Source organism: Tigriopus californicus, chromosome 7 (assembly GCF_007210705.1).
Source record: "Tigriopus californicus strain San Diego chromosome 7, Tcal_SD_v2.1, whole genome shotgun sequence".
Lineage (NCBI taxonomy): Eukaryota > Metazoa > Arthropoda > Copepoda > Harpacticoida > Harpacticidae > Tigriopus > Tigriopus californicus.
In genome coordinates, this window is record NC_081446.1 from 15,418,083 (window position 1) to 15,445,983 (window position 27,901).

The window sequence follows — 27,901 nt, forward strand, 5'->3', positions numbered from 1 at the left end:
CCACCATGGGTCAGTATAAACTCTTTATTGCGAGATGCAAGTCTCCTTGGAGACAGACATTTGAATATACTATATGTTATTGTTTGTACAGTTTTTGATGGCATCTTTGGTTGTTGGGGGCCCATTCTGGGTTCGAGAGTCGCCAATCGAGGCGAATATCCACTAGATGAGTAGGGTTTTAGGTTTGGGTGGGTGGGAGACCTGGGATTAAACCCATGAACCCGAGTTCAACTCGGTCACGCATTAGTCAACTGCGCTGCAACCATCTCCCTGGCATGATACTGCAAAATGAGTAACTAATTGTCTTAAAAGTTGGATTGCCGAACTTATTTCGCACCCTGTCGAACCAGTGCTGTTTGTACTTACTAAGAACACGGAACATAAACGATTAAGTTCCTAAATATTGTGGTTTCCCAAAAGAACGACACCTGGGGAAGTGGTTAGTACACATTCCTTTCATTAAAGTGGACCCCAATTCGATTATCATCACCAACCTTCTCAAAGAAGCTTCATATGCCAACTATAATAATTTGTTACCGGTTGCCTTCTGTCAACGTAGCGGTTAAAAATGCAAAAGAATGTACCGTAGAGGTTGCAAGAATCTTATATAATAATAGCGTTATAATTTTTTAGAGACATCGGTCACATGATTTTTTCCTTATCTAACCGAAAAAGGTCGAAATGCACAAATTCTGAACTCATTGAACTCGGTTACACTCAATCTCTCGGCCACGTCATTTATCGAATGATGCGTGTGAACGTGTACATCAGAGTTCCTCGTCTATTAAATTTGGACACTACGTTTTGTTCAGGAGGTTTCGTGTTTTTTGTGCCGTGAATCTTCAAAGGAAAATTATGATAAACGTTATTCTCCACCGATTAGTTGTCGGTGCTCATTTTTAAATTTATGGCAAAATGTTAAAAGGTTTAGATAGAGAGTTTAAGGGTTATTAATATCGTGTTAGGTTAGGTTGGGTTAGGTTAGGCCAGGTTAGATTAGGTTTGATTAGGTCAGGTTAAGATTTAAAAAAGTAGCACCGCCAACTAATCAGTGGAGAATAACGTTTACCGAAAATTAGAGATAGAGACGACACAGACATATTTTATCATATTCATGTGTTACAAGGGGAAGGCGAGTGGTGTATGGTCTTTTGAATGGTCTCTCTCTCTCTTCTTTATTGGAGACATCCTTAGCAGTTGTGATGTTTTAAAGGGGATATCTTAATAAGCGCAAACAATAGGACCATGAAACTTCCAAGAATCACGCAACTAATGCCTTAAAGTGCTGCAATGTTGGTTGGTCTGCTCTTGAAAAGTATGATTCGGCTTTCCTATCGAAAACTGCTATTACGTTCATGGCGCACATCCCACAAGTACGATATAACCGGGAGCTAGTGTTTTGACTTATAAGTTGACTCAAGCCACAGCATACGCTTGTCAAACAAAACAAGCAAACAGATATCAGTCTGTCTAGGTCCTTGAAATGGAAGTGTCTCACGAAGTTCGCTTCCTTGTGAACCAAAAAAAGCAAGTTGTGAAAAATGCAACTCCCGAGCTAACTTTAAGCTCATATCTACGAAAAGTTCTACATTTAACCGGGACCAAGATTGGTTGTAATGAAGGTGGGTGTGGTTCTTGCACGGTCACTTGTTCCGAGGTCAATCCCAGCTCCGGCCAGGTGGAGCACAAAGCCATCAATGCCTGCTTGACCAAAGTGATCGGACTACAAGGGAAGGCAATAACCACTGTGGAGGGTTTGGGCTCGGCCAAGGATCCTCATCCCATCCAAGATCGGATTCACAAGTTCCATGGATCCCAATGTGGATTTTGCACTCCAGGAATGGTCATGTCCATGCATGCCAAGTTGAGAGAAGGGGATGTGACGGACATTGAGGATATTCAAAAATGTCTCCAAGGAAACCTCTGTCGTTGCACGGGCTATCGACCCATCTTGGAAGGATTCGACACCTTTTGTTCCCACCAAACCAAAGTAGATTTGAGTTGTGAGGAATATGAGGACGTCTTGGACTTGAGCACCAATGATTACAAGGCATATTCTACAAAATGTGATCCTGTAATCACCGCTGATGAGTTGCTTGATCTCAAGCAGGGTCTTCAGTTTGTTGACAACAAGGTAACTTATTACACCCCTTCCTCTTTGGACGAATTGAAGCGCCTGCAGAAAACTCTTGGCAATATCCGCATTATTGCTGGGGGAACTGGCTACTATCATGTCAAATGCCAATATCCACCTGCAATCCCAACCATCAACATAAACAATATTCCTGAGTTACATGAATATTCTCTTGCAAATAACACCCTTGAGATTGGTTCTGCCACAACATTAAGCCAATTTGAAGCTATTCTAAAAAAAGAACCGACCTCTCCGATTTCTGCGGTTTTTCTTATCTCGCTGAGAAAGTTGGCTAGTCCCCAGATCAGAAATGTAGCCACTTTAGGTGGGTCAATTCTTTGGGGTCATCCGTCGTCTGATCTCATGCCTATTTACATGGGGTTGGGATGCAGCATTTTGGTTCAAACCATGGATGAGAGTCAAACTGTGTTGCTAAAGCCCGGATTCTCCAAGTGCTCCATTCCTGAAAATGGCATCATCACAAAGATCATGATTCCACTCCTGGACGACACTCATGTGATTCGTTACTATCGACAATCCAAAAGACAAGAGTTTGATTTGGCTTTTGCCACAGCTTGCTTCACAGCATCAAAGGATGGAACAACTTTGACAGATGTGAAGATTGTTGTTGGTGGATCAGAAAATTTGGTCCCCATTGCTAAATACCCTGAAATTGTGGAGGCTAAAACTTTGGCAAATGTTATAAAGCTAAAAGGAAGCTTGGCCACCAATGATGAATGTCTTGAAGCAATTCAAGCTGATGTTCCAGTGAGTCCTAATGCTCCAGGTTCACAACACATTCTCCGAATTAGCTGTATTTTAGAATTCACAAGGTTGTTTCTTGAACAACTCGGCGGAGTTGCTCGGAACCAGGATATTGCTCAGGAACGCCAAAGAAGCAAGTTGGTATACAACAAACCATGCCAAGATGAAGTGGCCATCACTAAACCCATTGCTCACATGTGGGGAGCTGAGCAAAGTTGTGGCTCTGCTGTCTACATTGATGATATCACACCACTTCAAGATGAAATGCAAGTAGTACTTGTTCAAAGCACAAGAGCTCATGCCCTGATCAAGAAAATAGATTTTGAGGCCTCCTTGAGAGTTCCTGGAGTGATGGGTGTTATATCTGGAGCGGATGTGGAACAGAAAAGAAAGCTTTGGGGTTTGATTGTTCCTGACGAGCCCATCTTTGCAGAAGAAGAAGTAAACTATTATGGTCAAATAATTGCTGGAATAGTTTGCAAAACTATTGAAGCAGGGGAGCTAGCTGCTGATAAATTCATCATTGAATATGAAGACCTTGAAGCCATTTTATCCATCCCCAAGGCTGTCGAATTGAACAGTAAGCTGTTACAAGATCAAACCTTGAAGAGAAAACAGAAGATATCCACCTCCCAAACCAAGACTCAAAACATCAAAGGAGGATTAAAAATGAGTGGTCAAGAGCATTTCTACATGGAGCCTCATAGTTCCTTAGCCATTCCAATTGGGGAAAAGGATGAGCTATTGGTGTATAACAGCACCCAGGAGCCGGATAATACTGCATCAAAATTGAGCTTGGCAACTGGAATTCCATGTCATAAGATTGAGGTGAAGTGTAAACGTGCCGGCGGCGGTTTTGGAGGAAAAGAAAGAATGCACACCGCCATCATTGCTGCCTTGGCAGCAGTCAAGTTTGGTTGCTCAATCAGGCTCGTCTTTACTCGAAAAGTCGACATGGAAGTAACCGGACATCGTCACGAGCTCAAAGTGGATTATGATATGGATGTTGATGAGTCTGGAAAGATCCAAAGAGTGAAGTTTGACAGCGCAATTAACGGAGGAGCTACTTTGGACCTTAGTAGTGTGTGGGCTCAACTTCTTACTCTTAGGATTGATGGTGGATACACACTCTTGGACTTTGATATGAATTCGATGATTTGCAAGACGAACACTTCATCGAATACGGCTTACCGTGGATTTGGAGGACCTGAGGGAACATTGGCCATAGAAAACGCCATAGAAAAGATTGCATGGCAACTCAACTTGACTCCAGAAGAGGTCCGATGGAAGAACTTGACAAGAGATGGCGATTTACTCCATCAAAGTGATGGTAAAATCGAGGGATGTACTTTGGAACAATGTTGGAACGAATGTAACAATGTTTTCCAATCGGAAAAAGCACTTGTGGAAGAGTTTAATCGAAGATCAAAAACTGTTAAACGAGGGATTTCCATGGTCCCCATCAAGTTTGATACTACCATGGGAACAAAAACCGGTCAACAAGGCATTGCTTATATTCGAATTTTCAAGGACGGGTCCATCCTGTTGTCCCATGGAGGTGTGGAAATGGGCCAAGGTCTTCACACCAAGATGATCCAAGTGGCGAGCAAAGCTTTAGATGTACCATTTGAGAAGATTCATATTAAGGAGACGTCTAGTGATGCAGCTCCTAACGCAATTCCTACTGGGGGCTCAACAGGTGCTGATTTGAACGGACCAGCGGTTATCCAGGCCTGTGAAACCCTAAGAGAACGCCTCCGACCATTCCAAGAAACTAATCCTGAAGGTTCTTGGGAGGATCATGTCATGAAAGCATTCACAGAAAAGGTTTGCTTGGCCGCAGTCGGATATTTTGATCAATCCAAGGTCAATTTCGATTTTGCCACGAACACGGGCTCCTTCTCAGACTACAAGGTTTATGGTGTTGGTATGGTGGTGAGCGAGGTGAACATGCAAACAGGGAGGGTGATTGTTTTAGCCACGAGCATTTTCATGGATTGTGGGAAATCTCTGAACCCTGCCATTGACATTGGGCAAATTGAAGGAGGTTTTGTTCAAGGTTTGGGCTATGTTACAACAGAGCAATTGCTGATGGATCCAAAGAGCGGCCAACTGCTAACTACTGGTCCAGGAACCTATAAGATTCCAACCGTGGCAGACACTCCTCTACGGATGGACGTCAAATTGATAACGAATCGAACCGGTGGTCCAACCAGCTTTGTGTACTCTTCAAAAGGCGTTGGAGAACCTCCGCTTCTATTGGGATGTGCAGGCACCTATTGCTCTATCAGGGGTGCCATTGCGTCTTACAGGAGGGACAATGGAAATATGGATTGGTTTGACCTACCAGTCCCGGTGACGCCCGACAGAGTAAGGATGGCTTCAGAAGATCCCATTTTGAAGAAGATTGTGTCTACCTTGCCACAGATACCGGACGAAGAAAAATATGGTATTGAAATGTAATATCGTTTGAGGCCAATGATTTGCCAATATCGTGGGACGATCAATGAAGTTATGTGCATGTTATACAGTACATCAAATATATTTCAACAATTAATGATTAATTCACTTTACCGAGTGTTACCAAAATAGTGTTCTTAAATGTCACACATACTTAACATACGCAATTTTATTATTTTAGTAATAATAATCTTCATTGCGACTCTTGGTCATGTCATGGCGTAAAAGTAACTATAAAATAAACTCTGATGTATATACATTATACACAATGGTAAAACAAGAAAAATGTCAAAAAGGTAAAGGCAATAAAATAGTTGACTAGAAAGTGATATCACAATGAGTATGACTAGAATTGGTATATTTACGAGTTGACATGACTGAGAGTCGCAATAAAAGATTTGTCATTCTTACTTACACAAGAAAATTAGAATGATGATTCTTGACACATGCTGCGAATGTGTACGTACATGTGTGCTCGACTGTTCCTAACAAAACTAAACTAAAGTTTGCAACGAAAAAGTTTGATGAAAGACGTTTTGTGTTTCATCTGCTCCTTGAAGAGGAATATTTTCGACACGAGAATAAGCTTGCATGCCATTTATTTTCATATGTTGAAAAGGAGTTATTCATAGGCTATCAAATGAACGCTCTGCAATGTTTACTGGAGGTATTCATCAACGATTTTAATCCTTTAACGGGATACATCAGGATGTCATTGATTTAAATCGTAACACTTCTTTCTTGGTCTATCTTGTGTATATTTATTTCGTATTGATGCCTTTATTTTTCAAAGAATTTTGTTTTGGGGTAAATGCGATTTTAGGAAAAATCGAGCGAAATCGTCCGGTTACTCTTCAAATGTAGCAAAGCTAATCGAAACAAAAAGCGACGCGATCGCTAAATCAAAATTATTTAAGTGTTACATCAACGCAAACGGAATGGCGATCAGGCTAGGTCAGTCTAGGTGTGACAAAAATAGCCATCAAAACCGCACAGACCGCCGGAAAGCCCTATTATTCCGCTTACCAATGGTATCAATTGCAAAATCGTGCAACAAGGGTACATGAACAGATTATTTTTTTTCAAAAATCTAAAGCTGGACAATTTCCAAACAAAATGAACATGATTTTGGATATTTCTCGTGTAGAGATTACTCAACAATCTGTTGAAGGTTCATTCATACCAACTTAGCAAGTTCGTACATGGAGCTTTCAATACTAAAACAGAGATGCCATTATTGATTAAGGATCATGTGGGAATTTTAAAGCCATCTGTTCTGATTTCGAGTAAATGTAAGTGGAAGCCCTGAATCACCTGGTTGAACCCTCTAGGCATGTTAATACATGCGAAGGTGTAATGGTCCATAAGGAAATGCTGAGAGCGTCAAAAATGACGCAAGGCACCAATTTCATTTATGCTCTTTAAGTTCATTCTTGTGAGTTATCAAATTCACACAAAAAAACAATTTGACCGGGCATCTTGCTCAAATGGTACTTTAAATTTCCCGGGAGCGTTGTACAGTGTGAGATTGGCCTACATGGGTCTATTCCCATTCAAAGTCAACATCTTAGTTGTTTGATGAGCTGGAAAAATTTGCTATTTTTTGCTCGTATATATACAATTTCTTCGAACATGTTGGTGCAGCCATCAATATGAACAAAGTTCTAATGACCCTGATCTGATCCAAAACGTCCATGTGACACTTGGAAATCTTCAAGATTATCATGTTCTTGAGATGCGGTTGACCATTGTGCTCTGGATAAACGCCTACCAAAACATATGTCTGGCTACAAAGAGGATCATTGTTCATTGATTGTAGAAAAACTCGGACCTGGACTCAATACTACAACAAGAACTGTTGATACATGGCACCAAAGATAGATTAATCTTACTTTTTGAGGAAGTTTGTCCCACTCTGGCTTTCCAATACAATCTGAATTCAGTAATTATGCCTTCCAAACAAAGTTGGATTTGGTCCAATATAAAATCAAGGCATCTCTATACATGGTAAATGATCAATTGAAAAAGAAGAGTAGAAGCTATGGCTCACATGCTTGGTTATGGACGCATTTTCGCTTGGTTGCCCAACTAATAAAGCATTTAGAAAAGATGCATACATAGAAATTCATGAGGCAGTAACGTTTTCCAATGGGGCAAGGCGTTTCATTTGTGGAAAGAGGCAAAAATTGCGGTTGAAGCGCCACTTGGTGACAGACATGATGTCAAGTCAGGTGTTCCCCAGGGTTTCATTTTACGGCCTGCACCTTTTTATATCATCCATTGCTTCAAGCTGCATATGTGTAGTGAAAATTTTGATACGCACATTCACTTGAAATCACAGCAGATTGCTTTAAAAGCCCGTGTAATCTGTACTCAATTAAGGCATCTTTATGAGTCGCAATAGGCCCACATTTTAAAAAGATTGAATGGAAAACCCCATATACCCACTTGATAAGTTGGTTTGAATGAGCCTTTAAAATGCTTTTTGAGCTAATCCCTGAAGGAGAAAAATCCAAAATTATGTTCGAATTGTCCAACTTTCGAATTTTGAGAGATTATTTATATGTACTTATGTTGCACGATTTTACTATTGATACCATTGGAAAGCTGAGTACCAGGGCTTGCGTGGTTTTTATGGCTTTTATTTTTACACCTACAGTGGCTAGAGAATCACCGTGTATGTCCTTTAAAGGCATGCTCGGCCAAATATTCCCTCATTTCAGTTAGGAATTGACATAATTCCATCCCTTTACGACAAAAATCCTTCAAACCATGTCCTTTTTAAAGGTCTAATATCCCAGACCATCAGAGGATCGCAAAAGGTTCAGGTCATTGATACCTTCATGGTTTAATATACTTCCTTTTAACATTTGTTGGGCAAACGGAGCGGAGTCATTGTTGATCCGGTAGCATCTTTCAATTTAGACTTGGACACATTTTCAACACGCATTCCAGATCAACGCTACATTCAAGGGTTAGCCCGATTTGTCAATTGAAACTCGTTGGCAGAACAATATTATAAGGTTTAATAGTTGAAAATAAACGAAATATAATTGTTCACCTCAATAGCACTGAGAATTGTATTCCCCGTTGCTACCAGAGAAGCCCGTGAATACCAACCAAACCCAACCAACCCCCCTCCCAAAAAAATGTCGAGGTTGTTCGAATTTGGTTCAACAAACTACCGTTAACTAAATGCGGTTCCCTTGGAATTATTCCCATTTTCATCCTTGTGGTGGGTTCCACTGTTGACGATAGCAAACAACAGACGTGTTTCTAAGTTGTATTATACGTATATTGATTATATTAGCATACTGAGGTGGTTTCCTCATTCTAAGAATTAGTTTAGTTGGCTGCCTTTGTTGTTTTTGTTTTCAATGTTTAGTTACTTCATTCTAAAGCTTCTTTACTTCATTCATCTATCTCTTTTTGAACCCCACGCGACATTATTTCCAAACATGATGTAATTGTTTTTAGTTGGATGGTCTGAGTTTTTGCAACAATTTGTTATGATTTTCATAAAACCCAAAACCTTACTTTGAAGATATTTTCGAGTTAAGCATTGTTCTTGCTTTGCTCCCCAAGACCATTATACTTTCATTATCAAGACCTACTCTACATCTTTTTGCTCTTTTGAGAGCTTGCCCAACTTCTCTTTATCTAAAGAGAATCCTTAGTTTGGCAAACTTGGAGGCATTCAAAATTTCATTTTTCGCTATTTCTAGTCTTTCCATGGAGATTGCTGAATACGTTTGATGCATGCTTTCTTATTGACGACTTGCATATCCACAGTCGATACTAATTGGTATTCCATTCTGATCAAATCATTATCGTGCTTGACGGAATCCTGGCCACTGACAAGATCCATTGTATCGGTTAGATCAATTCATGTGATGCTGGGGGCTCCTTTCTTACTAGAATCTCACCTCAATCATTACTGAGGAGTCGTAGGAGAAATCGAAGACTACAAGTTCCTAGTAACTTGGCATAAGGAAGAGGCATACTAGACGATTTGGATGGAAACGGAGGGTTTCCTGAAAGAGGACAAGGGAGAATTGGCAAATTACTCACCGTTAGTCATGACAATTTGGAATGCTCTTTGGGGATCATGGTAGATGATGATCCTCATGCTGTCTTGCTTCTCAATTTAATCTTCTGGCTAGATCACGCACTCACTACCACCTGGCTGTTACTATATACGAGAGGCTGTTCCATTTCGTATCATTTCCAAAATCCCCCTGGATCCAGCTTCCATGTTCCCCTAACCACATTTTTGGTGCCGGTAGTGATGTTGGGTATGTTGATGAAGATGATGATGATGATGATGATCTTGGTGGAGGTGGTGGTAGTGGTGGTGGTAGGATGATGATCTGATGTTGTTCTCGTGGCGTTGGTTATGAAATATGAATTAATGCAATCGTGGCAAGAATTCTTAAAAAAGACTTTCATGATGGTCCATGGTGCAAGCGGGAGAGAGCATTCTTCTAAGACGAAGAATAAGAGGCTCTTGAAACAGTGGGGGAAGATGTTCCAAATAGCTTTTTTGTGGTCTTGATTCTTGATACCAAAATAATGTAGAGAAGAACCCTACTTCTCTGAACAGATGGCACACCCAGGCACGATGAGATTGCTTTTGTTTTGGGGCACTCGCCGTTCTCAAGAGGCATGAGAAAAGGAAGGGAAAGGGGGGGGGGGAGTGTATGCCTCATCCTCCTAGTGGAACATTGGAACAACTTTCCCGAGAGGGATGATTTAGTTGTTAACTCAGCTAGAATGTCACAGGGGATATCCGACTGCGTCCAAATGAATTAAAATGAAGTCATAAAACTTGTCTAATGGGTTGGTTGCAGATAACATACCAGTCATCAAGACCTCGGCCAACTCCCTCGGCTTTTTCCCACTTTTCCAACGCACTAGCCGTTTCCACAGGTGTGACTTGGTGATTCGAATTGTCCTTGCATGTATTCCCCCATTAAAGTCGATCAGTTATCTTGATCGAAGATATGACTCAAAAGGGCAGCTGCTTCAACTTATTCCAGCTTCCAGGGTCTAACAAGACGTCAATGGTGGCCCGTATACCATTGTTTTGACTGATCAAATGTTCATCGCACAATAAATAAACACACCTGCCTCTGGCTCTTTCAGACTCAGAAAACCAAAAGGGACCCCCAAATCATGATGATAACATGAGTCTGAAAGAAGATCAACACCCCAGTTAGAGTCTAGAACTGGGAGGGCTGTCGTGATAATGCCCGATGAGATACATTCAATCATTTCCCATTATTGTACTATTGACCCCTCTCTTTCCCGTTAGTGCTCCTGTCTACCCTCATTTTTCTTCCCCTCGATTTTTTTCCACTACCGTACAAATGATATTAGTATGTGACCTACCATACATATCCGTGAAGATTAGGGATACATGCAAAAAGCAAATATGCATAAATGGGCCATAATAGGTCTCTATTCCCATTGCATCCAGTGAATCCTTAGACACGTCGACCAAACCTGCAAATAATTTAGTGACTTTCTGTCCCTTTTCATCTTGTTGTTACAAATACGTCTTTAATATATGATTCCTAAAGAGTAACTTGTAGAGCATATTAGGTGATAATGTGCATGTGATTTGTTTTGATTACACATATTGCATGTTTTTACTTCTGTCGATACCACCTGATTTATTTGCATATTTTACCAATCCCCAGATATGATCCACATTCCCCTTGAATGGGTGCGAAATCAAGAAGCAGGATGGTTGGATGGTTGGATGGTTGGATGGTTGACTCGCAAATAACAACAGCTCAATGCTAGATCTGGGCGGTGGATGGGGACTTTTAGAACCATATCGCGGACTCCATCACTCCATCTTGCATCTTTTGGCTTCATTTGCCCATTCATTAGGGGAACCGAGGCTTGGGAAGGTCCGTCCACGGTAAATCCCAACCTCGTGATTTAATAATCTCTGGGAGATATTCTGGTTGTGAGTGGAGGTTAGGCAGGATTAGGAACAAGCTTCCTATATCACCAACAGCAACGAAACCATAACCTAGAACAAATGCCTCACTAAAAGCAATGGAAGTATTTCAAAACGCTCAAAACGTTGATGTTCTATGTACACTCGGGCAATAACTTGTTTAAAACTTTTCCTTTCACATTTTGGTCACTATGTTCAAGTGCTTCGCTTGATTTTCGGAGAGCTGTGGGAGTGAACGGAGTGAACCCTAGATCTTTGTGATAATCTGATTAATATTGTGGAAAAATCTCAGCTCATTAGACTGTCAAAGCATGTTTATCCTCTGTGAGTCATCTCCACCATCATTTTTTGTCATTGCACAGACTTGATAGCTAGGGCTTTGCAGACTAAGTAACGCTCGAAAATACTGCCCCTAAGAGCTTTATTGTTAGACAGACCCTTTCATTGAGCTAAAATCAAGGCCTGGCTTTTTGGGTACCAAAGTGGAACAATTGAACATGGCCTCTTGCATCGCCACTATTCAAGCAGTTTCAAAGATTTACCGACAAAACAAAGCAGAATTGATGACTTAAAAAGATTAGTCAGATATCTTACTTGGTGCTCACCAGCCGTAAGTCTCTACCATTGTGAAACTACCGTACTTCAGTTACATTTAGCCTGACCCTGAGAAAAACTTCTGCTAAAGCACTTTATTATGAGTTACACGCCCCCAAAAACGCCCATCTAGATCATTTTGTCCTTTGGACTACTTTCCTAATGTTTGTTTTGCAAATGAATGCTTGCGTCCTTTTTTTGCAAACATTGATGTATAAAAATAGTCTTATGCTCTGAGGGTTTGTTTGTTTTTGCAATGTGAGTTTAGAACCCCTTGTCAAAAAACTTATGATAAAGTACTTCTTTTTCCTCACCTAGTGCAAAGAACAGTTCTGTTTTATGTAATTGCCTCAAATTTCTAATTCTATTCCAATGAACATGGACAGGCAATTGGGGGACACTTTGTACGCTAAAGTGCATCAATTGAACCCCTTTCCAGGTGGTTGCCGTATGTCGTCTTGTCTGTCTTTTTCCCTGCAGGTCTATCAAATTTTTTGACGACTTCCGCTCAAAGAATTGAACAGATAAAACCCACAACCTGCCCCGAATGAGCATAAAACCGACACCAAACCTACCGTCAAATTCGTGGTCATAGGGTCGAGAATCAGAACCGAGTCGAAGAGCATCGCTTGTACGTATTATAATGGTGCTTCAGTTGTGAACGAAACCCGTCTTGCCTAACAATGTGCTTTAAAATGCCCTTCAAATGGGGTGGAAGATGAGCTTTCATGTTCACTAGATTGTGTGAGCAATACGATTGTCGTCGAGATGGCCACTTGGTGGTTCCAGTCAAGCCTCAAATTGAGCAATAATCATGTCAAGATATCAAACCTGAAACAGGAAGCTCAGAATTCACCCTCTGAATATTTAACCCTCCGTCAAAGAACATCTGAAGCCTGTTTTGGGTTGCCACGATTTTCGACTTACATACTTACTACATACGTTTGTCGTTGGCGTTACCAAAACCCAGGTCTTGAAATTGTCTTCAGCTCTCTTGTTTTCTAGTCTGAAGGTACATTTGTCCTCGAGGTCCATTCAACTTTCAAGTGGTTTGATTCCTCCCGCATAGAACTAATTGGCTCTTGTTCTCTTGGGTAAGCACGTCGTTGAAGTCCTCCTAGATGTCCAGTTCGACGATGTATGTTGTCACCCTGTCAAACCCCAAGAATGGTTTCAATTCTATGATTGGTTTTCTGTCCCCGTCGTCCCCATCCATTCATCCATCCGTCCGTCTGACTCATGATTTTTGTGGAAAGAAGAAGACGAAAGACAAGAGGGAGGACAAGGCACAAATGTCGTTTTCGACTTGCCCCATCCAGTTTGGAGCATCCAGCATCCAGCAGTTGGTCAATAGAGTGTATTGAAAGGAAATTACAACCCACCACCCTCTCTATCTACACATACATCCATTCACAATACTGGAGGGCACTTGCCCTCAATAAATGTCAGAAACGAGTGCTCGACATGTTTCGTTATGGAGCGGAGGTGAGAGGAGCCAATGGAATATAGTAATTCCCCCCTCTTGTTACTAATTAGGCCAGGTAGATGAGGGGGAAAACGAGATCTGGATGTGACAATCCTCCCCTCTCTCTCTGTGCTTATTCATCCAGATGAATATCTTCTCTTTTTCTTCGAGGATGATGGCAGAGCCCCTTTTGGCCGAAAGTATTGAAACATATGCTTAAATTATGACTTTTGGAGCCGGTCATGAACATATGTGCAAAATGGAAAAAACCGGGGGATCGCGCTCTATTTTGCCCTGAATGAGCCGATTTGGGAATGGTCGTATATCAATTTTGTTCCTCATCAACATTACAATTTCGTGTCCCCCCGCCCCATCTCCCCCTTGCACTGTTTTCTATGAGTCCTCAAAACTCGAGACTCAACGGAGACGATATCTGTTGCCCGTTGTTCGTTATTGATGTCGTGCCATTTATGAGTTTAGAACACGTCGCCCTACTACTAAAGTTGAGTTCTGAATGGTCCCATCCTCTTTCTTCTTCTTCTTCTTCTTCTTTTTCTTCCCCTGTTCCTCCTCCTCCCCAATTCTCCTACCCTTAGACGAAAATGGAACCCAGACTCCAGTTCAAAGCTGTTCTCATGGAACCCACCAGCCCCACTCGATCGAGGTTTTGTATCAAGTCCATCTTTGATGATCAGCACATGATCTCTTGAAAATGGGTCTCTCATCCAAAAGTCTCTTAAAATCTGAAACTTGTACCGTGGCAAAGTGTATAGGGACGATTGGGACAATGTTTAAAGCTCAAGAGTGTAGCCGTTCTCTGTTTGGAACCCCTGGAACAAATGTGTCGATGTTAAGCGTAAAATTGGTACTCTCAACTGGAGGACCCTTTCAAACCAACAAAGTGGGGAGAGTCTGAGCGCCAGTGTGGCGAAGGGGAGAACCGATCAAGTGAACATCATTTGTTGATTGCAAAACGTCTGAAGATAATGATTATGGTCTCGATCTTGGGTAGCCACGAGAGAAATGGACCTAGGGAGTTCCTGGTTCAGTGGTAGTTTCCTTGGTTTTAAAAGACTCTCTTTGTCTGTCCCAAATGGCTTCTCCCGAGGGGTTCGAAGTTCACCTCGCACATCAAGGCATGCAGAGATGAAAGAAGCCCAGTACGATCTAACTTCTTGAATGTCTTAATTTTTCCGTCATGCCATACCACGAAGTGGACACTCTGAGCAGCCTTCAAGTCCGTTACTCCTTTTTCATGCCGCACAAGAGAGGCCTCGAGGATGAATGAGTTTAAACTTGGTTTGACAAAAACGAGACAGGAGAATTTCTCAGAAAAAAAAAATAAAAAACTTTTTTTTTCATCATACCCCGCCAAGGATTCCTTTGGTATGTAGACTCAAAACAGCTGAATTGGCACTATCGAGTGTTTTTAAGCATTGCAAAACGCGACGCCGGGTCTGAAGCACCCTATTGGTGCAGGTTTGGCCAAGTATCGGGAATTGATTTCTCAGTGATTCATCGTACAAGAACATGTGTGTTCGCGTATCGAAGTTCGATCCACCAGTTTTAGGTCCAAAATCGTGGCCTTTTCTCTCGCTTTTTCATGGACAGCTCTAGAGTTGGAGAGCGTCGTTGATCAAGCCAGAAACATTCGAGGGGAGGCCGTTTGTTGCTTGCGCTTCACTCCCTTTCTCGCACATTATTTTGTTCCTTTGCTCGTTGGTTGGTTCGCCCGTCCATTCCTTCCATTCTTCTCTCGCTCAAAAGGAGGATTGGAAGCTTGAATGAAGCCGGCACTGGTTTGGAATAGAGTGCGCGCCGGCTGGCAATCTTACTCCTCATGCTCAATTTTCAGGAGTAAACATACCTGAGGAGTTCCTCAGTGATGAAGTTGGAGTTGTTGGTCAAAGAGCAGCGCCAAACTTACTTGATCCCAGTATTGGATAGGACAAGACATCAGACAAAGCAAAAGTTGTGTGTTTCATCTATCAAGAGAGACAAAAAGTTGTGCTTGAGTGTGATGCAGTGTTAGTGCAATTACTCTACTTTGATGACAATGACATAAATAGCTTGCTCTTGTCAGGTATGTCATCTCCAAAGTGAATCTGAAGCCAGTTGTGTTCAGCAAGGGGGATAGTGAAAATTTTGCTGGCTTTTGTTCTTCTTCAGTTATGACAATTGTGGTGAAGTGTCGAGGAGGTCAGGTCTGGCCATACTTTCCTCTGATCCTGGGGTTCATTCTATATTCAGGTAAGACCTTGAAATTCCCATCTTAGCCCGAAATGAAGCTTTGAGTCCTTGTTTGCCATGATGAAAGCCAAATAAGATATCCTTTCTTCAATTGAGTTTTGTCCCTTCTCAGGACCATTGTCATTTTTGGGGGACCAAAATATACCGTATTCCTTGTTTTTACTTTGGTCGTTGTTGAGGATTCAACGTAGTGTGAAAGTTTGAAAATAACATTTGTAGCTCAATGGGAACATTTGCTTTGTAGCTTGTTCAATTTTTGTCTTGTAACGAATTTTTTTTTTATATTTAGAAGTAAAGTCCAACTTAAAAAAAAATATTTACATTGAACAAGTGTTAATTTGAAATTATGCACAGTACAAATCAAATGACAAGAGACTATTTGAATTAATGGGATTATTGTGCACAGAGGGAAGAGAAAATGACGGGAACAAAACTCCAGTTTGAACTTCTTCAACTTTTTTAACACTGCCTCTGAAAGTTTTAAATGCATCCATCCTCCACTCCTCCGTCTCGTATCCTTGTTGTCATCATCTTGAGGCTATAGTATTTCTAGGGAACTCCATTATTCTTCAAGAATACAATGACTTTTTGGTCTCATTTTTACCTCTTCTCTTTGATAATGCTATGAATTGGTTGGAAAAGTAAAATGCCCTCTTCATCTTGGACTTTGACATTGAAGAAAGCTGACCCTTTGAATCCAATGGATTGTGGAGGATCAGAGGCATTAAAGAATTGGGACTCACTTTCAGAGTTGCCTTTTTTTTATCGATTGACTGATCAGTCTTTGTGCAGTTTTATGGCATTTCCTCATTGAACAAGCATTCATTCCTCTGCTGACATGCAATCCGTAAAGAAGTCAATTGAGAAAAAAGCACAAGGCATCACCTTAAAACAAAACAGAAGCAACACGTCTTGTTTTTTGACCAAATATTGATTTCTTGTAATTGCTGTTGAACATTCCATCACGGGGCATCTAAAAAGGTTTATAATGGGCCATTGACATTTTTGCATATTTTATGACCCTCACACTTTGTCAGACACTGTAATTTCCAACCTCTTCAAACTTAGTAGTCAAGCCCTACTTGGCTGGATGGTTGGTAGATTGTACAGGTTGAGTGTCTCAACATCTTGGCCTCAAAAGAACAAGGGAGAGAAATGTTGAAAGAGGGGGACACACTCTTTTGGTACATCTTGGCCCCCAGTACTTTTCGTTGCCAGAAGATTGGTGCCAATCAAGATTCTTCTGTCCAGAAAATATTGACATTTGCTTCTACCTTTGAAAAGAAACGTCCCACTGAACCTCAATGTTTGTCCAAATACATCCGAGCATGCCTAATAAAAGATTGAGAATTGGGGCTTCCTACTTGCGTGTGCACAGTGAACACTTCCCTGAGAGAGCCAATTCCACGTTATCCAACATATACTACTGGAATAGTTTCACATCCCAGTCACTATTCATGAAAATAGCTCTCCTGTTTGTACATCATCCCCATATCTTGGTCTAGATCCTTATATTCATTCTAATCCAGTTAATTATGGCCTTTGCTTTGGAGTTTGGTAATGGGAAAATAAATCCTGTCAACTCATGAATGTCAGAGCCCCTTGTGCAGGCAGACGAGATGGAAAGATATCATCGGAACATGAAACCACCATGCCCTCCAGACAACGAGTCGTCTCCGTCCGTACAGCTTCATACGCAGCACAAAGTATTTTCTTACATTGCAAATTTTGCTCTGCCGATGGCCCATTATAAGTGCCCTATTATGGCAGGATGCAATCTCACCACCATATTAACAATATTATTCGGCTGGTTCATCAGGGTGTGCAAAAACAAGACATTCCAGGATTAGACTTCATAAATTTCCAACCTCACGGGCTCGGAACTGAGTTGAGGTACGAGGTGTAACTTGGACTGGCCAAGCCAGACCTCCCAGATGCAACTGTTGATACATACCTTCTATTCTCTTTCTGGGGGGACGAATTGCTAGGTAAGATCCCTCTTGCCTTGGTCGACGAGCTTGCCGTGAAAAGAAAGAGAGCGGTCATAACAATTTGATGCACCTCAAAGACTTTTTCCCGCCTCTGGCCATGGGAAATAAAAGGGGTTCTGGTCATTTTCACGACCCAACATTGGTCCCTTCTCCTCCCCCTTCATCCATCTTGTCTTCTGGCTAAGATCTAGATGAGAAAATGGGATCCACGCGCATTTCAGAAGAGAAAATTTCAAGAGAGCACAACGAGAGACATAACATTGGACCTTTTTTATGTTGTTTTCATTTTACATCCCCAAATTGGGCAATCTCCGTGACGAGTCGGAACAGCTGACAAGCAATTGGATTAAGAGCTCCGTTTCATATTCTCATGAGCATCTCCATGGGGGGATTTCTTTCCACAGAGAAAGACAGAGAGAGAGAGAGAGATGGGAAGAGTGGTCGTTATGTGAGTACCACCGTATAGTAATGCTCAATTTCATGCCACATCTAACCACCATTTGTCAAGGAATGAATGCAAAAACACGATTCTCATGGAACCACCCGTTCGATATTGTTTTGTACCATATCGGCCTGAGTGAATGGATGGGTGGAATCCAGTCCCATCGACATCTTGAATTGAGGGTTAACTAGCATTACACTTTAAGCACAGAATCAAGAGCAAGTACGTCATTAGGTGCGCCATAAATAATGAGTCAGTCAAGCAACGTTGCGGTGGTTGGAATTCCCCAGGGGAAAATATGAGAAATATGTCAAGGGTGTCATGTAACACATTATTGCCTGAGGAAATTTCGGAAAGATTACTCAGGTCTGTACTACTATTCACGTACTGTTGTACATGTACATACGAATATTACTTCCCCTAAGAGCTAAACTGGATATGTAGTGCTAACATGTCTAACCATTGATTACTTAATCATAGTACGAGGTTCAGGGGATCTCTAAAACTGACTCTGACTCTAAAAGGCCTCATGCAAACATGAAAATTGGAATGTGCAATTGATATAGAGCGACGTCCATGACAACCTTTAACGAATAATTGCACCTTACTCTGCTGGATCGACGGAAGTAAAATGAAACTATCAGTCACTCTTCTTCTCAAGAAATGAGGCAAAAGGGTTCCCATTATTTTACGTATCTGCGTAGTACGTCACTAACGGTTGCTTGGTCATCGTTTGAATCCCTTCTTATACGGAGTCCTAAGGCTTCTTTAATCCTAGCAAGGAAATGAATCTTGTCTGTCCTTCGCTCCCGAGAGAAGGAGACTTGTCCTGAAGCAGTGGAAAACTAAGATGTACGAATATCTGAACTTCCTGCTGGAAAGGCGAGAAGAATTTGCAGTTTGAGGACAATTGAAAAAATATTCTGATTCATAATGAGCGAATCTGGATGATCAGCCTTTGCAAATATCACTGATCATATTCAACACATGGTGTAGTTTCCTTTTGGGAGGATGTGCAAATATGTATGGCCCAAAAATTTGTCTCGGCATTCTACCGTGTTGAATTGAAACCAACAGATTTCTCTCGTTTCCTTGGCTCTCTTAGCTCTTTAGGAAAGGGGGGGGGACGGCTTTGTTTCTTTTTTCATTTGACCTAATCTCTGCCTACGTACAGAATTAGCCAGGAGTGTCAAAATGAACTCGGATAAGGAAGGCTGGCCAATGTCCAAAGTATGCCTTGTCCCTTCCTCTTTGCAGATGTGACAATGTTCTCTCGTTGAAAAGGGTTTCTTCTTGCTTGGCACTGGTGGGAATTTCCACAATCCAGGCTCTTCATGAATATCATGTGATAAAGGCTCAAGTGGCAACTTCCCGTAGATCTCTTTCGCTCAGTGTCGCAACAGATCTAGAAAAGGCTAGAGGCTACTTTGAGGCTAGGGGAGCAAGTGGCCAACTTGGAGCCATGGCAAATGGCCTTCAAAGGCCAAGTAAGATGTTGCGGGACGGAAAGGCACGAAAAGGACCTTCGTATCATCCCGCTCCAAATCGGAGTAAAAGAGATAGAGGCGAGAAGGCCGCGGATGTGGGGAAAGGGTGTCAAGCACACAGGACAAGAAACAAGGCCAAAGACATGATGCTCGAGAATAAAGTTGGACTTGGAGTTTAAATCCTGTAAAAGGGTGGACTTACATGGATCTCCGCCGAAGAGATACAGCACCACTACTACTACTGGGCCCCGTTTGGTATGGTCAGGGTTCCCTCACCGATCGCTTCTTCTCAAGGACAACCCACTAAGATATCAGCAACTTTCATGAATTACTAATGGGTGTCACCTCTGAGAGAGGAAAGGTAATTGGAGACAGCGAGGCATTGCAATCCAACGCTAATGATGATGAAAACCTTGAACAATTGTTACCTGCCCATTATGTTTGATCGAGTTCTAACAACGAAAACGGTCCAACAGGATTGAAACATTCCCTGGCCTTTGTCCGTTCAATTGGCGACCCTTTTGGACACTAAGAGGAACTGAGGGGCGCATGTGTGGAACTGAGAAACTTTTCTTGATGTGGGTGGATAAAATTGGCTTCCGTTAGGTGGCTTATATTTGCCACGGGTTTGGTCGTCGTCGCGGTTGTTGTTGTGGTTGTTGTTGTGAGTGTGGTGCACCGTACATGAACAGACTCCTACATAATTATGGTTGGTTGTCCAATAAACCAAGGCTGTGGCCATGGTAGTGGATAGTGGGCCGCAACTAGAGCCACATACATACGTACACCACAAGAAGGCTCTGTTCCGAGGAGAAACAAAATGTCCGGAATTTCGTGTCTTTTAATCTCGGACTTATGCATTTAAGGGCGCACCCAATATTCGTTCCATGAAGCCAACCAACCAACTAACTGGGGAAGAAGAAGGAAGGAAATGACTCGCGTTTGAACTGAGTGCCATCAGAAGCAAACAGTTTTACAACTCAATTAAGTGGTGATCCTCATCACAGACGTTCATGAGAGAGAATTTTAGTACACAATCAGATCCGAGCCATCTTGATTGGCATAAATCATTTGACCTTGAACTCGACCTGAACAATCCATGACAAGGTTTCTACATAAAGCATCGTCTCCCTCTTCCCTCTTCTTCTTGCCTTTATCCATGCTCCCTCTGCTCTTTTTTCTTCTTTTTTCTCTCTCCCTTTCAATCACGAAAATCTGAGTTCCTATTTGAAAGATGCCAATCCTTTGAGCCGCAGATGCCAAGAACTGCATTGAGACCCCCCTTATATTCCTTCCTCCGCCACTTTTTTTTCCTCTGACTGACATTCACTCACTTCTTCGCTTTTGATATTAAGGCACTTCGTCTCTGTTTGATTTTTGGCTTCTAGGAAAATGGGTCCAACCTAAAGGAAGGTTGATGAATAAGGCAATAGTAGTGGCGGCGGTGGTGTCCTTGCCTTGAGAGAGAGATTTACCAACAGAACTTTGGTTCGTGATTGATGTTCAGTCGCCATCATTTAATTGAATCTTAAATTCAGAATATAAAAAGAACCAAGTCGTGACGACATCCCTAAAAGGTTGTGCGCAATGAAGAATCAGATCGTGTACTGAGCGTGTGCAGGGTGCTAGCTAGCTAACTATCAATACCCACCGAACACTTTTGACCTTGTCGAACGAATTTTCGAATTTTGCTTTTTATAACCCCAATTTAGGGCTCCTCGAGATTTTGTTATCCCTTGCCACTGATCCCAGGCCACCAAAACTCAAACCAGCTTTGATGAAGAGAGAGGGCCGATTTTATTTTGTCAACAACGAGAAAATGAAGCTCCCGATGTTTGGGCGGCGTATTGGTCGGTTACCGTTTTGTTTCAATCTTTGATCACGGTTTGGCACCTTTTTTATGGTCTTTATTGTTCTTCTTGGCAGTCCGCTCTCGTCTCCACTCTCGTTGGTTTGATGGATATCCCCAGGTTGGTTGGTGGTTTTTTCGACTCTCTTCGAGCTTTTTGGTGCATTTATGCCACAAGTGCCTGGAGTTTTATAGGGTTGGGTCGACAATCCTCTTTATCCGCATCGCTTTCATTCATGAATGCCCTCACTGCCAATCGAACTGGTTAGCTCAGATGATGATGATGATGACGATGATGATGGTCGTGGCCAAATTTGGAGCATGAATCTTATTCAACTTCATTAAAACATTCCTGTCCCTTCTCGAGTTCTCGCAATAATGTTTGTCGTCCATCACTACTTCAACATGGCGTCGTCACTCGGTGGTGCATCTTGCAGACTTGATCCATAGCATGCTAAGCGCAAAATTCTTCCGATGCATTATTTCCGAAATGGCCAAGGAGCCATTCTCCACTGATGGGGTTAGGAAGGTACGGCATCAGTAAATGGCTTTCCAACACCCAATCTACCGGTATGTGTACGTAATAAGTGGACCGTGGTACCGTAGCTTAGATCTGGTTTGTGTGGCTTTAATGACTACTGTTGTCCAGTTTCAAATTAGATTGAATCACTGTGCTATCAATAACATTTTGACGGTGTCGGCAGCTCTGACGTTCCAGTCCAAGGGATCGGGTGAAAGAATTTTGACACGTTGATCGTCGCCCCCAAAATTGGAAGGTTGGAGGTTTCTCGGAACGGGTTCTTGGGCTGAATTTCGGCCAACTTTCTCGTAGCATACTTGAATCTTTATTTATGTATGCATATGTGCGTATGGATGGATGGATTGTGGTGATGGAGATGGTCGTGGTTGCGAAAGTCATCATCATCAACATCATTCCAGATTGATTGTCGAGGCCTCTGGAGAAGGAGGCGAGTCTCCAATGCAATTATCTAAAGCTCGAAGCCATAGATCATCCCACATTTATTTGAACTTCGAAACCATCGGCAACTTGCCAAGACCTCGTCCACGTCTCGATCTATCTCGTCGAGCACTTCAAGTTGAGTCGTCAAATCACAACACACGAACTCTCAACCAACGGGATGAAGATTAGAAAAGTCATGTCAAGTTCCTGTTGAGCTCAATCACTCATCGCAGACAGATTAAAAACATCCTTTTCCACCACGAGCATTAGCGTAAGATACAACCAACCAACCAACCAACCAACTAGACACAGATACACGGATTCGGAGGGAGAGAGCAGAACAGAGACTTGTTGGTAGACTTCCTAAAGTGAGTCTCTAAAGACGTTGTTGGGTAGAACGTTTCATGACGAGAATGTGGAGTCTTGTTAGAGTGGAGTGACATCACGATCGGAGATTCTCTTGCAGACCATGTCGACCCAGACGACAACATTGATTAAAGAGAAAGAGGCGGAACTTTTCCTGATGAAGTGGAATTGTTAGGATTTCACCATTTCTCTTCAGACGAGATCATCCGCCTGGCCCAACCAATGGGATTCAACAGAGAGTTGAAACACGAGATGTTCGTACCCACAATTTGCTTCGGAACAAGTGAGCTCCAAGGTTACCCAGCCAAAAATGACTCGGGGTCAGAAATGTATACACGGTACTAAATATGTAAGACTGAGCGCGATCGTCGAGAGTCTCCCCTGAAAAGGAAAATGTATTCCAATAAAAAGACAGAAAAAAAGAGTGGAATGAATGGCGGGACTTTTATGACCTTCTGTTTTCTCAAAGGCACATCTTGCCAATCTTTTTTTCTTCACTCCACATTGAAAGGGTTCGTTCGTTCGCCCTTTGCCTCTATTACAAGTACAATATAAGACCTGGCCCAGCTTTCAAAATTCAAGTCCAAACACACTCTTTGTGTCCAGTTCAAAAGAATGGAGATTTTGCTCGAATCCCGACTCGCTGTCGAGCCATTCTCGAATTTGCCTCCTATCAAAGATCTCTTGGCAGAGGTCTTAATTCTTTTTTGTGTCCGTCGTTCACGGTGTTATTATGGAGGGAAGCGGTTCTTTGCATTACTGACCTGATGTCATTCAGTCTTATCTTTGTTATTGATGGAAGCTAGTTGTCCAGTTGGCTTTGAAAGAGCCATCCGATTGATTTATGACGTATTTCATTGATCAAAGGCCGAGAAAAAAAAGCGAGACCTTTGCTGACAACCATGGCAGTGTGATGAATGTTTCGGGGTGTATGGACGATGATGATATCGCCATCAAATTCTTCCTGGTGGTCGATCCAAGATTGATTCATCCACCAGTTTCTACATTCGGCTCAACTGATGACTGGGATTGTGTGGCTTTTTTTCGCACCAAATTTGCTTATTCTCGTCTAGACCTCAAGCTTTGTTTGCATTAATGCAATTGTTCAGAGGGCAATCTTTTCAACCTGGGTTTTTGCATGATTGGAGCCCAATTTGGCACTAAGGAAGTTAGAACTGCCTCCAGACAATTGCAAATAGCAAACTCATTTGGTTTGGGGCCCTCCTCTAAAGATCTGGTGAAAAAAGAAATCGGGCTACAATACTCCGTACAGGGCAAGTCCGAGCCAGGCAGCAAATTAATCATTGTGATGCATGATTCAGGTTTGACCCCTCTGCCAAGAATTATGGAGACACGTGCAATCATTCGTACCCAAGTCCTTCCAAGAGGATTAACATTGCTCGGAACATGCATACAGTCGCATATGCACGGATTGGGGTCTTTGATTGTTTTTCCCGCTTTTAGGGGTGAAGTGAAGATCCCTCCAATCATATCCAATAAATGCATTCCAACTCCGAAGAGGTAATAAGACGTGATCCCTTTACCCTCCCCGCCAGACGAAGAAACGGAGGGCAAAGGGTTGTTGTTAGTCTTGATGATGATGATGACTCACCGATCCATCCATGAGGGATGGTTGGTAGGTTGGTTGGTCCTTACAGACGCACGCAGGGACGGACGGATGGATGGAGTGGGCAAATCTGGTTTTATTGTCCCCCCAGATGACCAATTGTACGGGGATCTTTGGTCTGAGGGTGTCGTACTGGAGAAGTGAGCGAGGAGGCCAGACTATCAAAACCCCATTACGAATATGTCGCCAGTCCGGGAAAGCCCAAGGGACCACATTGACCCAAGAAGTTGGTTGGGATTCAGGGACCCGTTGGTTGCACTTTGCTACTTGCTGTGTACAGTGGAAATATGGAATTTCTCCCAAAGTTGATGCCTTTCACTAACGACAGAACATTCATACATATTTCTAGGTAAGCGGTCCCGAAATTGACTGCGCGAAGATGAAGAAGCGAAGTACTCTCACGTTCCCGATAGAGCAGTTTAGAGATGGAAGTGCTTTGAATTGGTCCCATTTTCTTTTGTGTCAAGGTTTTAAAGGGCATCATTCGTGGGGGTTCGAGTGGAGTGGTGCTCTTTGAAGAAGAGGAAGCAGTACCACCACTGTGCATGTGGGCGAGATTTCTGCCGCTGATCGAGGCAAGAAAGGGCGGCAAAATCAAGTCTGTTTTCTCACACGGCTTGGTGAACAATAACAACCTTTTCCACTTCAAGGAAGTGTGTAAAGGAACCTTCGTCTTCTTTGGCCTCTTGGGTTGTTCACTCGTAGTAGATCATCAAAGAGAGTTCACACCCAAACACCAAGCAAGCAAGCAAGCAAGCAACCATCCGAGTAGTCCTCCTAAAAGACCTCTCAAAAAGACCGAAAAACCAAAACTTCTGGCCACCCGTTTAAGGCCATTGGACATCGTTTGAAAGCGTTTTTCCCTTGCGAATAGGGAGGACGAACCGTTTAAATATCCGCAGGATCCGTTCCAGATAGTCAGCTCTCACTTGTACTCCTTGAGGGTATGGCGTATAGACTAGGGACTAGGGACTATGGGTTATGCGAGCGACTAGTGATGGTGTTCGGAGCTGTCACTTCCCATTGAATGACCTCCTTTGCACTCTCTTATCAACGTAATGCCTTCTCAACGGCCATTTTCGGAAGAGGAAACAACATAAATGTCGACACTCAAAGACGTGCACACCCACGGGAGGTTCCCGACCATCAACTTCAAACCGTCAATTCGACCAATGATGCATCTCCGTGCATGCAGCTTAGAGTGAGCACGAATGGCTCCATTAATTGTCGATTCCATTCGTTCTTGAAAGATGATAGATAGTATAGGCAAAGGTTAGATTGCGAAATGCCGGAATCTCCGCGTTGACTCTGGTGGGAGTGGAACGAGCAATGGAACACGCAAACAGTTCCGGCAGAGATTTTGGAAGGAAAAGTTGTTCGCCAATCTTGACACGAGCCTGCAAATGACATGAATACTTCGGTTCTCTCCCTCCCCCTCTGCCACCAAAAATCAATTAACAAGCTATGCCTGCCACCTCACGTTTCTCTAGCCATTTGGATCAGATTCAATTTTGCTGCAGCGCTTTGTGTCGAGAATCCAAGATGGCCAAGATTAGGAGGTATTTGGTTTGGGGCCGATGGATGATAAGAGATTACAAATTTGTCTTGGACAAGTGATGCTGTGTGTTATGAGAATTTCCATTTTCACGCTCATTCCTCTCGCCAGGGGTCGTCCTGCCAGGGAGTCTCTGTGCTCAGTGCATGAGCAATCCATAATGACCAATTCGAACGAGAGGGGGCTCGTAAAAAGAAAAAAAAGACCTTTGCGTCCATCCAACAACCAACCATCCAGCAATGCCCAGAGCTCTATCACAAGATTGGCTTACTTTCCATTCATTCATTTTCCTCGCACAAAAGGAAGAAAAAAAAATACAAACCTTTCAAAGAAATGAAACAGGGAAAACGGAATCTGGAATTTGTGGTTGTGTGCTTTGGGCCCTCAAGATGGTGGGTTGTTATTGCGCGTACGGATGTGAAGCCAAGCAGATATGGGAAATGAAACTGCCCCCGTAATATAGTGGTGAAACGGTTGATGCCCATTCCTTTCTGCTTCTCCCTGCTTCCCGATTTTTTTCCCTCGAGATCGAGATTCAAAATCAACAACACTGACGAGAAAAGAGACGTTGAAATCCTCTTCTTTTCTTGGCCAAGAGCCAAGCCACGAGTTGTCGGTCCAATCAGTGGTTGTGAAGAGGGGTCGCCAGTGGTTTACTTTTATGATATCTGATGACCCAAAATAGGGAAACCGCTGGTTGGTTGGCGCAGCCTTGTGACAATGTTCCCTCGGATCTTAAATGAGTTCCATGCGATGCGAGAGATCTGGGTGTTCATAAAATGGCAATTGGACCTCTTCACATGTGTCTGCTCCATCCTAAAGTAGAAATTGTATGACTTGGCTTTATTTGAATGTGTTCCAGGGATAGGGACACTCACACATGGTGAATCTGGTTTCAGTATTCAAGCAACTCGATTGGGGGAACACGCCCCACCACATGATACAAAAGGAGAACGGATTCACAAAGAATAAAACAATTTTCCATTCATTTTGTTGAAAATTGTCTTCATGCTTTTAATCCTGAACTCAAAGATTCAAATCTCTTTCAGTGGTTGTTAGATGAGCAATCTGAAAGCAAAAAACATGAAAGCAGTTGACGTCAAATTAGGATGACATTTACTAAATTTTCTTTATCGTATCCATCGAGAGGGTATGAAATATTTTGTAAAAATGACTTTCCCTCAAACATCAATCGTAATCCAAAATGGGATAGTCATGTCTCCTATAATTGGGGAGACAACTTTATTTTTTCCCTAATGTCAGAGAGTGCTAAAAGCTGTAGGTACGTACCAAAAGAGCTCCTCAAAATCGATTTTGTGTTGAACAGAACGGTATTCTTTCGAATATATCACAACCATATAACAGATATATAACCAACGGTTCCCTGCTTCGTAAGCAGTCTTAACAAATGTCCTTGGATCTCTCGGTCGTGGCCTTTATTGACGAGGTAGATGAGTACGTGACACTGATTCCATTTTGGGATTCTAACTAGGAAAGATGACAATTTCCATTGGCTCTGTTTGCCATCAAAGTAGTAACTCTACTCTTCTCTGGGGAAAATGAGAGTGGAGCCTTACTCTTGGCGGGACTAACAACGAGGTATTTTAGCAAACTTCGGGCCCCGCAACAAACTTGGTTGTTTGAAGGGGAATGCGCAAAATATTGCAAAGCAAATGCACATGGAAACCTCTTACCAAGTGTGCACATACACACACACACACACACTTATTGCATTTGAGACCTGTTTGGGTCCAATGTCCACACACCCAGCAGCAGTGTTGCCACGCCTCAAACACTCACATCATGAATCTGTCTCTGTTCTATCAGCCTCGATTTCCATTACAGCAAACTCACTCCATCCGATCCATTTAGATGTCATGCCAATATCAATGATTAGCTCCCGTAAACAATACTCAGGCCAACAGACAGATTTTTCCCTCGTCCACCCGGAAGCGCATTGCACTGGCAACCCTGAAGCAATGCT

At 42.5% G+C, this 27,901-nt stretch overlaps 2 protein-coding genes and 1 long non-coding RNA gene across 6 annotated transcripts in view; 2 read left to right on the forward strand and 1 right to left on the reverse strand.

The window, feature by feature from the left end:
• The first annotated feature begins 1,363 nt into the window (after positions 1 to 1,363).
• LOC131883888 (xanthine dehydrogenase/oxidase-like) lies at positions 1,364 to 5,463 on the forward strand. The gene has a single exon (XM_059231493.1). The coding sequence runs from the start codon at positions 1,484 to 1,486 to the stop codon at positions 5,360 to 5,362; it is 3,879 nt and encodes a 1,292-aa protein (XP_059087476.1). The 5' UTR covers positions 1,364 to 1,483; the 3' UTR covers positions 5,363 to 5,463.
• Positions 5,464 to 15,257: 9,794 nt separating this feature from the next.
• The window catches only part of LOC131883887 (nephrin-like), a 73,425-nt gene continuing 60,781 nt past the window's right edge, over positions 15,258 to 27,901 (forward strand). For 2 of the 4 annotated variants that reach the window (XM_059231488.1, XM_059231490.1), the window contains exon 1: positions 15,259 to 15,639. In XM_059231488.1, the coding sequence (XP_059087471.1) occupies positions 15,561 to 15,639 (79 nt within the window). In that variant the 5' untranslated portion in view covers positions 15,259 to 15,560. Of the gene's footprint in view, positions 15,640 to 27,901 lie in introns of all 4 variants that reach the window. The other 2 variants (XM_059231492.1, XM_059231489.1) reach the window with 2 other exon arrangements.
• On the reverse strand, positions 21,134 to 27,809 carry LOC131883900 (uncharacterized). The gene is made up of 4 exons (XR_009373659.1): positions 27,208 to 27,809; positions 26,796 to 26,985; positions 26,240 to 26,733; positions 21,134 to 23,116 (listed from the first exon to the last, which is right to left on the reverse strand). It is a non-coding gene; the product is annotated as an uncharacterized LOC131883900 (long non-coding RNA).

Coding starts and splice junctions, on each gene's coding strand:
- LOC131883888 (XM_059231493.1), top strand. CDS start 1,484: ATGGAAGTGTCTCACGAAGTTCGCTTCCTTGTGAACCAAAAAAAGCAA.